Below are 13,937 nucleotides of genomic sequence, written 5' to 3'. Positions count from 1 at the left end.
GGTGATATTTCATTTTGATCTCCGTCTTGTTCAGTTAAGTAGATGCTGCTGTGCTGCTGCCCAAAGTCATTTATTTGTTTGGTGAAAGGATCAAGGAGGGGTAGAAGGTGAAATGTCGTCACTCATGGTATTTCAGGTCAGAAGGATAGGGTGTAAAGAATACATTATTTTCATTAGTATTTTTGATTATTTTGTGTCAGAAAAATACTATTTACCTTAAGACGTCAACAAGTAAAGCAATTTAGACTTGCACAGACATTGTCTTAGAAATAAATGGACTACCCATATTTTCCACTCCACATTGTAGCACTATAAGTATAATATTCCCCTGTTTGGCAAAAAAAGATTTAAAAGGGACGTAGACTTTATTAATGAGGAGACTATGCACATCCCACTATGATGAGGTAAGGCACCCATGTCCCTCAACCTTGGTGGCAGGATTGCTTTGTTTTCAGAAGCGGTCCATGCAGGTAATCATGGTGGGGCAGTTTGGCGGGATGGTGGGGCATGTCGACAGATGATGGAATTATTCATTTATTTAATTTTCCCTATTCTGTTGTCTGACGCCTGTCCCCAGCCCTCCCCACTGCGCATACCTGCAAGGACCGCCTCTGTTTGTTTGATAAAATAAAAATTATGCAAGTTCATCGAGACATCTGCACTATAAAGCCACCTCCTTATCATTAAGGTATTGAGGGAGAAATACCTTTCATACATAAGACAATTTCACTTTCAAACACGATACGTAATCCGTGAATTGACCATTGACAAACTTGATGCTGACTGTACTGTAAAACTCGAAGTGTATATCACTATGAATGTACTTTAGATGTAGTGCTGCATGCTACAAGCTATCTCTTTCCCAACAGCAAGCGAGGAGTGTCTACCAGTTCACCTGGCCAGAAATCAGGTGAGATATTCTCTTTTTCTCATAGATCATCTTAATCAATTATGTGGTCTGTAATTTTTCCTTTGCCTGCCAAAAGCCGAGAAGTAATTATCCTATTGATTTTGGTCCATAGTTAGTTATATTAAAATATGCCATATGCAAGGATTTGTATATGCCAGAGTTTAACTTGGGTCTGGAATAAATGTTTTTAAGGCGCAGAATACGTAAAGGAAGGCACTTCATGGACATGTTCCTTTATTGGTCTAAAAATACCTTTGTCAGTTACATTTTACTATTTATATAATTATTTTGTGAGATTTTGTGTATGCACTGGACAGAAGCGCACTGGGTAGGACTAGGACCTCTTATAGCTTCCCAAGTGGCACCAAGAACATTCTCCACATTTTTGGTTGCAATAGCAAGTTGTGCGCGTTTTTGCATACCTTCTTTTCTTTGAAGACCGATATAGGATCTACTCACCCTAATATTCGAGGTATTTTCCAGTTAACATTTCAGTTGTATCGGATTGGTAGATTGCTGTGCCTGGTGTGGAAAGGCTTTTAGCACAACATCACTTTGTGATGAGCCACCAGGTTCCCTGCCCCCAATGCATGTACACTCAAGCAATTCAATTTATTTTATGATTCGGAACTCCGGCGGAGGTCCACATTAGATTGATATAAATAGTACAAAAATACATTCATCGATACCGACATGCATAATTTTAAAGAAATTCCAGACAGATAATCAATACAAATTTAAAAAACATTTTAAAATGTTAAACTTTTTGGCACATGCCATTTAATGAGAAAGAGAGAACAAGCATTGGCGAACCTCATGCGCTGATTGTGCATCGTATATTAAAAACACCGGTATTAAAGTGACAACATGCAAAGTTCAAGAAGGGACATGCAAAAATTTGATGATTTAAATCTTGTATATGGAGATTACACAAATCCCAAAATTCTCTCTCCCTTAGACACAAAGTTCCAGATGCCTGTTACTATTTGCAGGGGTAACAAGTTTAATCTCAACATTAAAATAGTTTTCTGAATCGTATGAGTGAAATTTCCAAGTAAGATACGTTTTCTTTTTTTCCCCCATAAACAGCTTTCTTGTACAAACACATTTCTCTCATGATGCTGGCATAACAAAATGTCCCAGTTCAAACTTACTTTGTAAGATAATTTTTTTACGAAGCTTATTTTTTTTTAAAAAAAGGATTTGGACGTACGTAAACTCCTAACATGATCTGTGCTAAAACATTCCCTGGCTTTTAAAAAGTAACCGAAGAATGCTCTTTTTTTCTTTTCTTAAAGTGAACATTTTATACCTTAAAGCCGCACATACTGACCCAGCTTCTCCACCAAACAGGCTGATCCCCCACCTCAAAACTGCCACTAGTGCTGTAACAAAAGTTGACAATAGTCCAAACTCCAGACGTTGGATAAATGACGCAGCCATGGAATTCAGATTGAAAATCTGACGCAAGATGTGACCTTCAGTTACATTAAAGAAGCTCTTAAACCATATATCCATCACCTCCCAAATATCCGAAAGAGGGACATTTTTCTCTAAAATCTTTTGTATATTCTATTACTAGCCCAGCTTGCAGCATATCCTTACTCGAACAATGTTGTACATGGTCTTATTCACCACAATTATGAGAGAAGATTTTACCTGAATAGACCTATAATTCAACCTTCTCCATTTTTCATGCCCCAGAAACCAGTTAATGTTCTCCCCAGTCTAGAGTCTTCTTCCTGAAAGTCAGGATCTTACTTTTCGAAATGTTTATTTTTAAGTAATATTCCTCTGCGTACTGTTCCAGTGCTTCAAGACACCTTTGAAGACCAACATAGGACGGATATCATTATTATATCAGGAAAACAACAAAGGTGCCAATAGGCAGCCTTGTTTCAGGCCATTATGCGTCAGACCTTTTTGGGATAATCCCTGATTTCCACCTAACAGTACTTGACTCCAGGATTGACGGGTGATAGCTATAACTAGCCTATAACTAGCCTCAACAAATGTGATGGCACACCCTGACGGGACTGCTTTTTGCACAGCATCTGACAATCTACTCCAACAAATGCATGGAGAAGTCAGTCTGTATACACTGATACTCCCAGTGACTGGGGTACTTTTCTGTAAGTGCTTATAGTACTGCTAAGCTATCTAATGTACTACAATTCCTCCTAAACCCAGCCTGATGTGGAAGAATGATGTTATTTTCAGTTGTCCATTGTTGAAGGTGAAATAATTGTACTTTTAGCAAATAGTTTGCCCACTGCATCTTGTAATACTATTTGCCTATAGCTTGCAGGAGAGGGTTTTGGGCCCTTTTTGTATACTGGCACAATAATCCCACCTTTGTAAGATGGGGTGGGGGGGGAGATGTTTCCTGAGAGATAAAAGCATTCAAATAATGGACACAAAATGTTGCCAGAGTGTCTCATTCTGTTTAATGATTGGGATTTCCTCAGGGCCAATTGCGCCAGATGCTCTTGATCACCGCGATCTCCTGAGGTGTAGGGGGCCCATACAAACCGAACAATACTGCTTCTACTGTAAGATACAGAGGGCCTCTAGCACTGAGATTGCTGGCATAAAGATTGGAAATATAGTTTGTCCAATCAGCGTCAGAGATGGAGATTGCTTGTGCATTTATTCTGTAATCTCAATACTGTGCTACTAATCACCAATACATTCTACAATACATTCGTTACGATTGCCTGTCAGACCCGCCCCGCATCCCTAGAATGGTGGCGGTGCCTAGCAGGCACCATTCACCACATTAGTATTCTGCATCCCCGCCAGCCTTTCCATGGCGGTTCCCCCGCCATGGAAAGACTGGCAGGGATTAACTTTGGGGGCCTAATGCGGGCCCTCCCTGTGCAGGGGCACTTTCATTTTTCACTTGGGGGGCACCTATGTTACCCCCTACATTTCCCTGCACCATGTGGCAGGCACCGCGTGGTGCCTGCCACGTAGTGCAGGGAAAAGGAAAACCTGCATTTTTCACATTGTGGAGGGTGCTGCAGCCAGCAGCACCGGCCGTAATGTTGAAACTGCCTTTTACGGCCGCCATGGTGGCGGCTGCATTGTAATTTGAGGTGCGGGACTGCCGCCCTATAGGCGGGTGGTCCTAATCTCCCCCCAAGACAATTTCATATGCATTTCATACTGGATTATTGGACCCCAGTATGCTATCTCCTCTGTACTATTCATGACCCCTGAAAGTTTTTAACCTAGAGCCATTATCCAGCTAGAGGCCCAGAAGGTACGCAGATTAATTTTATCATACGCTACATCACCCCTCAAGTGGTTACATAGCGTTGAGTCCTGCAGTGCTAGTTCCTTATTCACGCTCGCGATACAATGATCACTCAAAAGATATGACTGCACATTTGAGTTCGAGCATGCCCCATTCATCTGAAAGGAGACAATCATATAATCAATCAAGGACTGACCATTAGAGGAATGAAAAGTAAATTATGCAGGCATATCATTTGGGATTTGCCCATTCAAGTACACCAATTTATTGATTCTGAGGGAGTCCAGCAATACAAAAATCCTGCCCTTCTGTCCTATTCTTAGTGGGAAGCAGTACCTTGGGGATAGACCAAGCCTCCTACTTTTCCAGATTTGCAAAGTACAAGGATGCCGAATTAGAGACTTTTTGCATTTAGGTCACCTACAATTGTTTTCTGACACACTAATGTCATGGAGGAACATGTATGTATGTATGTATGTATGTATGTATTTTTGACTTGTAGAGCGCCTTATCACCCCGGGGTCTCTAAGCGCTTAGCAGACGAGTGAGTACTGGCAGGAAGAAAAACCGACTAGATGTTACCCCATGCCTCTTGAAAGAGCACAGTTTTTAACTCTTTCCTAAAAGGCAGGAGTCTGGTTTCTTTGCGCAGATTTTCAGGCAGTTGGTTCCAAGCTTTGGGCATTATGTGGGAAAATGTCCGACCACCGATGGTGGATTGTTTGATCCTAGGGCAGATCAATAGGACGGCGTTGGCTGAGCGTAGGTTCCTGTTAGGAGCATATGGGACAAGGCGTTTTTTGATGTATTTCGGGGCTTGCCCATATAAGGCTTTCTGCGTAATGCATAGGCCCTTGAACTTGGCTCGTTGATTCACTGGCAACCAGTGTAGCTCCCGGAGGAGGGGTGGCCGGTGTCCTTCTTGGTTTATTATATATAAGTCTGGCCGCGTCATTCATGACGATCTGGAGTCTCTTGGTGAGTTTTTTCGGAATGCCGAAGTACATGGCATTACCATAATCCAGTCGGGCCAGAATTAAGGCTGACACTGCTCGTCTGAGAGTGTCTGCCTTTAGGATAGGAGCTAGCTTGCGCAGTTGTCTCAGGAGGCCTACACAAGTGCCCACCACCACTGAGACCTGGGCTGACATAGTGAGATTTGTGTCGATGATTATGCCCAGGCTTTTTACTGCTGTTGCCGGTATTGGGGCGTTACCTAATTTGGATGGCCAAAGGAGGTCGCACCAAGGGCTAGATGACGTTGTGATAGGTAGAACCTCCGTCTTGTCCGGGTTGATCTTTAAAAAATTTGCCGTCATCCAGTTGACTGTAAATTTTAGAATATTCTTCAATTTTTGATCAGCCATAGGGGAATCGCCGATCTGAATGATGATCTGGGTGTCGTCGGCATAATTATATATGTTGCAGTCCATCTGATTCAGAGATGAAATGAGGGGCTGCAGATATGTGTTAAACATCAAGGGGGACAAGGTAGAGCCCTGCGGGACGCCGCATGTGATTTTAGCAGCCTCTGACACCATGTCATCCAGTTGTACTTTCTGAACCCGTCCACCAAGGAGGTCAGCCAGGCGTGGGCCGTGCCCTTGATGCCAAACTCCCCCAACCGCGACAAAAGAAGGTCATGATTGACCGTATCGAATGCCGCGGAGAGGTCGAGTAGCACCAGGGCACAGGGATCTTTATTATCTGTTTTAAGACGTAGGTCATCTAGTACTGATAACATGACTAGTTCCGTGCTGTTGTGGGCTCTAAACCCTGCTTGGTTGGGTTCGAGTAATGCGTTACTCTCCAGGTGGTGCGAGAGGGCGGACAGCACATGATGTTCTAGTATTTTTGCTAAAAAAGGCAATTGAGATATGGGCCTGTAATTCTTTAAAATCTTGGAATCGGCACCAGCCTTTTTTAGCAGGGGGATCAGTCTCGCTTCTTTAAGAGTAGATGGGACTAGTCCCGAGGTAAGGGAACTATTTAGGAGCGATAAAATGTCCTCCTCAAGGCCTGGCCATGCTTGTTTAAATATCTGCGGGGGGCAAGGGTCCGCTGGGGAGCCTGATTTAACTTGGTTCATCACTTTTGTCAGGGAGTCCTTGGTAAATAGGGGTAGGGAGGTTAAAGGCTCTGTGATTGCGGGCGGGAGAATTAGCGGAGTTTCCGGGCAGTCGAATCTAGGGGTGCTTTCGATCTCTATCAGGAGGTCAGATATCTTTGAGGTAAAGAAGGATTGAAATTTATGGCAGTCCTCCTGCGTAAAAGAAGGCGGTTGTTCCTTCTTTTTCCTCAGTTCAGTAAGTACTTGGAAGATTTCCTTCTGAGGGTTAGGTGCTGTGGCAATTCTGCTCTCGTAGAACTCACTTTTTCTAGTTCTGATGGCTTGTTTATACAAGGCGAGCTTTTCCTTGTATAGAGTCTGGCAGTTGAGATCATACCCCTTCCGCCAGGCTCTCTCGCACTGACGCAGGGCCCGTTTTAGGAGTCTCAAATCGTCATTAAACCAAGGAGCGCCTTTGCCTTTTTCCCTGATTTTTATCTTACGAGCTGGGTCTACCACCTCAATTGCAGATTCTAGTTTTTGCGATAGCTTTTGACTGGCCTTCTCTAGGTCATCTTCAGGTAGTCTGTTTAGGTGGGAGGGTTGCAGTAAAGTAGATAGCAAAGTATCCGGATTAATGGAGTTCCATCTTCTCACTACCCGCCATTTGTCGGCTGAGATGCTTTCTTGTTTCGGGAAAGCTAAGCTACCCTGTAAGAGGTAATGGTCTGACCAAATGCAGGGCAATGAAGTGACTGGGCGCAGGGCAGGAACAGAGGTCCATATCAGGTCCAAGGTATGGCCCTTCATGTGTGTTGGGCCTGTCACAATCTGGGTTAATTCTAGTGCGGTCATTGCGTCTTCAAGCTGTTTAGACGTAATGTCTCTAATGGGCTCCTCCCAGTGGAGGTTAAAATCGCCCATTACCACAAGACCCTCATATCTTGTACGGAGGTCGTGGACCAGACCCAAGAAAGGTTCTAAAAATGTTGGGGGGGTTTTGGGCGGGCGATATACGATGATTATCGTGAGGCAATTTGTGGGAGAGCAGAACTTGACGCCTAGGATGTCAGCTCCCTCAATGCATTCAGCACAGATAGTTTCTGCTTTAAAGGCATTATTATATAGCAGCGCTACTCCTCCCCCTTTTCTGCCATCTTTTCTGTTATGGGAGATAGCCCCAAAGTTGGGTGGGAGGGCGGCCACTAGGTCGGGTGCGGAAGAATCATCCAACCATGTCTCCGTAACTCCAAGAATATCTATATTCCCCTCCTGGAGCAGGGAGAATACCTCTAGATGGTGTTTTTGGAGCGAACGAGTGTTCAGCAAGCTGACGCTCAATGACGTTACCGTTGCTCTCCTTCTCTGATTGGTTTTTTTTTTGGCTGTTTCAGCTGCGGGTTTCAGTATGTTCTCCCGCCTCAGAATCTGCTGTGTAAGTTGGCTGATGGAATAGGTAGTGCTATTAAGCGCAATTAGGTTTTCCTTGGAATACCACGGCGCTGAGCCAAGGGTCCTGGCCCCTGGTCCCGGCCGGTCGCGGACGGGCGCAGACGGGCTTGCCTTTGGTGCGCCTTCGGCGCCCCCGCTGCGCCCGTCCGCTGCGCTGCCTGTATGAGGGTTCCATTTTATGCCCACGAGGGCGGGAGGGTGGGCGTGGCTAAGTGCTTGCTTCTTAGTCCCCCAGCCTTCTCCTCATCTAATATGGCCGCCGCTAATAGTCCTACCTCGAGGTCAATGACCAGGGAGCAGGGATAGCTTAGGATAGGAAAGCAGATAGATTTTGAAAAGCAGGACCCGGCTTTCCGCCTCAGGACACTGCAGAACAGAGCGTTTTAGGCAGAGGGTAGGTGCTGTGCAAAATAGCAGTATTCACAGTGCAAAACACGCAGGTTAAAAAAAAGCAACAAGTATTTTTAAAATTTGTTAAAAATGACCAAACGCTTTCGCGCACAAATCGTAGTACTCACTCACTCTCAACATAAAGATTGAGCATCCCAGATGTTCATACATTTTTCCAAGAGGAAAACATTTGTAGGCTAACAGATAAAAGCATGCACCCCCTAAACCTTCATTTATAGCTAGTTTTAAACGCAGCATAATGTAGAAGGATGAATAATCAATTAGTGATTTCAATTGGCAGTGTTCCTTAACAAAGTTGCAACTCCCAGACCAGCATACCCCTTGGTGACCAGTTTTGACTCACAAGCAGACAAAATAATATTCATATGAGAACTCTGAGGATGCCCAGGTCTCCTGCAGGCATACAATCACTGGATTACAATACTCTAGAGAATTCGATTTAACTCCATGATGACCCATGCCTGCCAAATTCCCATGATGTGATTGTTCCAAGGGAATTACCTCCACAACTCTGGCTGTTTTATTTAGAATTTTTGCTATTCAGGGTTCCTGCCACACAACTCCAATTGGTTAACTCCTCACCCTGCTCTAATACCGGAGGATAACATTCAGTAGGCTTCAAAATGGGTATTGCTCTGCCCCCTGCCATATTGATTGATACAATAACATTTTTGGGGTTTTCTTGCTGTTTGGCATGATCTGGCCCCACCAACACTAATTCACTGTTCTTATTCTGACCGGACACCCTAGTCTTATTGAAATCTAACCCTATTCTTTGCACTACACTTATTACATCAATACCTCACTTAAAGAAGTAATCACAGTTCTGCCTTATTAGTGTCTGATGAGAGTACATGGAAAAGGACGAGGAAGGTCATTTGGGATCAATGGTTTGAAAACACTCCACCAAATTTTAAAACAAGCAGGAGTGCCCAAAATATTAATTGATAGATACTGCCCAAATATGACCAGAACAAGCAAAGTCCTTGTGGTTTCCTCTGAAACTCCCTTTTCCCTTGACACTTTTTATAGAGATTGTGACACCTGCATACTTTTATCTGTATCAACTATGGCAAATCAAGCTTTTCGTACTCTTTTCTATTGACATTGATTCACCAAAGTGCCAGGAGCAGCAGAGGTGGCACCATATTCACTTTTACCTCTGTTGCCATGGGGATATTACAGGAGGGGATATCACTGAAGTTAAAGAAAATGGAAATAAGATAAATCAAATAACAATGCAGTTAAAAGAAATGAGTGCCTGTATTAGTTAACTAGAACACTGGTATGATATGTTTGGGTGTCCATGACATGCCTTGGAAAAGAATCATTACCTACCCAAATGCAGCCATCATATTTTAAGCAAAGCCAGCATATGCAAATGTACACCCTTGTATGCTTAATTACAGCTTCAATCTCCCAGTCACATCCATTGTGTACCTAGATGCAGATTCACATGCTCATGCACTCTTTCTGGGGTCCAGTACTTCCTGGAATGCCAAGCGTAGGATCTCAAATGACCAGATGCAGCATCAAATTTCCAGACACAACTCTCATATGCCGATTCATAACGCCTAAGCAAAGACTTAAGACTCCACACCCACACATCAAGTGTCCTTTCAGAAACAAGAACTGCAGACATAAATATATTGGATAATATGCTTGTGTTTAACCATTTATCTTCATTGTAGCCCCATAAGTGCAGATATAGCCTTTAAATGAGAGTCCCTCTGCCCCCATACTGAGGTATAACCTCAAGATTTTATCTATGCCTGACAATTTGCATGGGTTTTCCTCATGAAGTGTGCAGGTATAAACTAAAGTTCTCCCTGCAGTGTCTCTATGTACAGGTATAACCTCCTATTCCTATTGCAGCCTCCCCATGTACAGGTGTCGCCTCAAATTCGGAACCGAGCACCATAGTGCTTGGGTTTAGCTTCAAACGCTCAGTGCTGTCTTCCCAAGCACATTTATAACCTTCAATACAGAGTGCAGACATTCTGCTTCAGATAAAACCTCAAATGCCCAGAGCAGTCTTGTCAAGCGCAGGTTTAGCCTCCAATGTCCTGCACTATCTTCTAATGTTAATGTTTCGCTACATTCGCACAGTGCTTGGTGCATGGAAGTTATCAAGTGCTCACTGCTCCTTCCCATTGCACAAATATTGTTTCAAATACCCAGTGAAGTCTACCCAGACATACTGTTGGCTTCAATGACCCAGAGTTACCTCCCGATATTGCTCCCCCAATTCCATGTTACTTCTTGCCCCAGATGTTGAAGCCACTTCTGGTGTCTGGCAGCAACAGAAGATACTGACCTGTCTGCATGTACTAATTGTCCAACATTCCACCTTGTCCTTGCAGGAAAACTTTATTTGACAATTGGATAACAATCTTCTGGTTCTTCGGCTTAGTTTGCCAGCTTGTTTGCTTCTATGTCCCAACTTCCAGCCCTCTGTTAATTCAACATTAATTAATAGTAGGGTGTTTGGGTCAGGAGCTAAAGGAAGGATGGGAGTGAGTTATCCTCCACTCCTCCCGTATCCTTATATATGTGTGTTCTTGACTCTTGATAGAATGGCAATATTTGTCTCCCTTCATTGCTTGCTGTGTTTCATTCTATGTGGACCTCTCTGATACTCCGAAGACGTTTGCGTGGATAATAAATAAGTGTACTTGAGTGAATAGTACCATTTTAATGGGTTGGGAAATGTACACAACCAGTTAAATGGGTGTAAAGCTTTATTGCAGGTTCTTAGCACATTGTCAGGGTGCAAAAGAAGATATCCCAAAATCATGAGTGAAGGGTAAACTATCCCATTGAAATTTTCTTCAAATCTGAACATGCTTATATTTGTAAATCTTAATGTGAGGTAATTTGTGTATATCCACTGGATGTTGACTCCATTGTGTGTGTTTTCTGTGTGGAGTCTTTGGTTTTGGCTGTGGGTCTGAAGGTCTTGTGCCTACTTGTTTCACTCTGAATAATTATGTGTTGACTTCAGACACTTCTTTGTTAGCTTCATAAATTGAGCTGCAAAAATTACTGTCATCAGATCATCAAACTCAGAGCAGATGCTAGGTCATAGCAGTGCATTATATCACTTTGCTCAGGTGAGGTTTTTGTATGTATGCAAGAGATTGTTTTGTTTGATTTGTTTTAGTTATTTCGATGTTGGGACCTCTTGCGAAGGATGTGGACAGCGTGGCTCTATGCATGAGAGCCCTCCTGTGTGATGACCTGTTTCGCCTGGACCCAACTGTGCCACCCATCCCCTTCAATGAGGAGGTAAAGATATAACCACTCTAAATGTTTCCTTTGATTTTTGAGGCATTCCCTTTTTTGAAACTCAAATCTAGTACTTAATTAAAACTTTTAATGCATTTTCCATGAAGGACCCCCTGCCATCCATGCAGAAGCACTTGTAAGTCCAGCACATTATTATTTATTTTATTTGTATTGTCATTGGCAGCAATAACATTTTGATCAGATATATATCATATAGCAACAGTTGTGGCATAGAGGCAATGAGTGCTGTATAAGTTAAGTTACTTAAGATAAATTGTCCTATTGTATGAGTGTGGGAGGTGGAAACAAATGTATTGTTCATGAATTAGCACCTGGAAGAGACTATTTACAATAGGTTGGCCTTTTCCAGGCTCCAACATGGAGGTCTAGTTCACAGCTCCTTTGGCAGCGTTTCCCTCTTTTGCTCACCACAGCACCCAAAAGCCTCCATCCTCACTTACAGTAACGTTTCACCTCACTCCAGTTCAAAATGTCACTACTCTTCCACATGCACAGTTGTCTTATACAGGTGTGCACATCTAACCCATGTTCTTTTGAATGTGGGTAAATGGGAATCACCATGTAGAAACAGCAGAGACACCCACACCAAATATAGTTATGATGAAATGTAATTGATAACATACAGTGATTCATTGGATAGCAGCACTATTCTAGAAGCATAGGTGATCTCCCTTGTCAGTTACATGAATTCAAGGAATAAACATTCATCAATATGAGCCTGCTGGCAATAACCGAGAAAGCCTCTCACATCCCTTTCAAGCAATGCCACAGACCTTAAAGGCATTAGCAACCAGTACACGGCAGAAGGATGACAGTGTTTGGGCCACATGCAGCAAGCAGTCTGTGCTATCCTGAATTTGGAGTCTCACAGATGACCGGTGATACAGCATTTTATAGCTAATAAGTTGGCAATCATTCTCATTGATCCACTTGGTAGCCTTGATGTGATCATTCTTGTGACTCCGTTCTCGGGTGCTGTGTCTATTCGACCATGAGAAGCAAACGTTCAGCATCTGATTATCACTAATGCTCATCCCAAGGCATCCCCCTTCTGTTCCCTGCAGCCTGCCCAGTGTACCAGGCTTCCTAAGACAAGCTTCCATCCTAATGAATGCTCTATATGCTTATAACATGCAAGGGTGCCCTGCCATTCCAGGAAATGTTCCTATCCTTGGCTGACTAACTAGGATGGGTAACTCCTGCAAGATACATATAGTTTGCTTACAAACTCCTTGGCATAAATGCTAGAAAAAAACTACACATTTAATATGGTCTTAGCATTTGCAGCATGTTTTCACAATTGCACAGAAGCATCTACTTAAGCAAAGTTACCCCTGCGATGACCATGCCATTCATGCGCAAACAGACCGCTTCATACTATAACAGTTAAACAACCGATTCTTTCCCTTCTCGTGCCAACGAAACAATAAATGTCCTGACCTGCAGCAAGCTTACTATGTGGGCTACACATGTGTTGTTTTGTCCATGACTTGTGGGCAGCTCATGTTCATTGTCTTCAAGCAACCTTAGTCAATAGATATTTTGTTACACAAATCTTATATGGTCTCTCTCGTATTTCCTCCTCAGTAGTATTTCACAGAATTTGTTATTAATGGAGAAGTACCCTAATCAAGACCCTTCACAATCCTGTGGAATTCCCTTCCCACTTGTGCTCTCGTTGGTGGTGGCACTACTCTCTGAGTCCCGCCCTTTCCAGCTTACCAGACTGACCGCTTCAAGCCTTAGTAAATCCAGTGAAACACTGTTCTTTCAGCAGTAACATTGTTATTGGGTATGGATAAGATATACTGAATCTTAAGACAATATCCATCTACGGGACCAGTGTTACCATGCCATCTTTCACTTTCTTGAGCCAAGATACATTTCTGTCTTCCCTCTGCTATTTAAGGCCTATCTGCCCTTTCAGTATTTGGACTTGGAGACACCCCACTGTTCTCCATTGCTTTCCACCCACTCTCCTCTGATAGAATGATTTAAGTAATGTTTTGTTCTTTTAACGATTTTTGTTGGATTTTTACAAAAGAGAAAGAAAAGGAAACTGTTGTAACAGGGGGTCCAACGTCGCTCCATTTCAGTGAATTTCATCACCAACCCCCACATCATATGGTATAGAACAATAAGTAATAAAGAGGATTGAGCACTACTGGAGGTACTTAGAGTGCAGTGGAGTGACCGGTGCTAATATGGAGCGATAGAGAGTAGCACCCTGAGGGATTAGCAAACCTGGGTGAAGAAGGTGGCTTGAGTGCGAGGGCAGGGTATCGGTAGGAAGGGCTGGTGAGGGGATAGAGGAGGCATGGTGGGTGTTGCTCAGATCTAGATGACTGGCGCTGGTTGGAGCTAATCTCCAACTGTGAGGATGTGGTAGAGGTTGGGGGTGTAAGTCAGTCTGGACACTAAATGTTCCAAGATGTGATTGATCACTTGATGGCACAGGCCTCTCTCCTACCAGTGGAGGGCCAAAGTTTCAGCCCCCACCCATCTAATGAGATTGTTTTACCAAGCTGTGACAGTTGGGAGTAGTG

The 13,937-nt window shown here is 43.3% G+C and overlaps 1 protein-coding gene across 1 annotated transcript in view; it reads left to right on the top strand.

The window, feature by feature from the left end:
* LOC146835077 (vitamin D3 hydroxylase-associated protein-like) overlaps positions 1–13,937 on the top strand; it is a 305,937-nt gene that overhangs the window by 114,370 nt on the left and 177,630 nt on the right. Inside the window, exons 6-7 of the mRNA XM_085602744.1 lie at positions 870–910; positions 11,246–11,370. Of these exons, the coding sequence (XP_085458870.1) occupies positions 870–910; positions 11,246–11,370 (166 nt within the window). The remainder of the gene's footprint in view (positions 1–869; positions 911–11,245; positions 11,371–13,937) is intronic.

Source organism: Triturus cristatus, chromosome 4_2 (assembly GCF_964204655.1).
Source record: "Triturus cristatus chromosome 4_2, aTriCri1.1, whole genome shotgun sequence".
NCBI lineage: Eukaryota > Metazoa > Chordata > Amphibia > Caudata > Salamandridae > Triturus > Triturus cristatus.
Note: the sequence above shows the minus strand (reverse complement) of the source record. Positions and strands in the feature narration are given on the sequence as shown.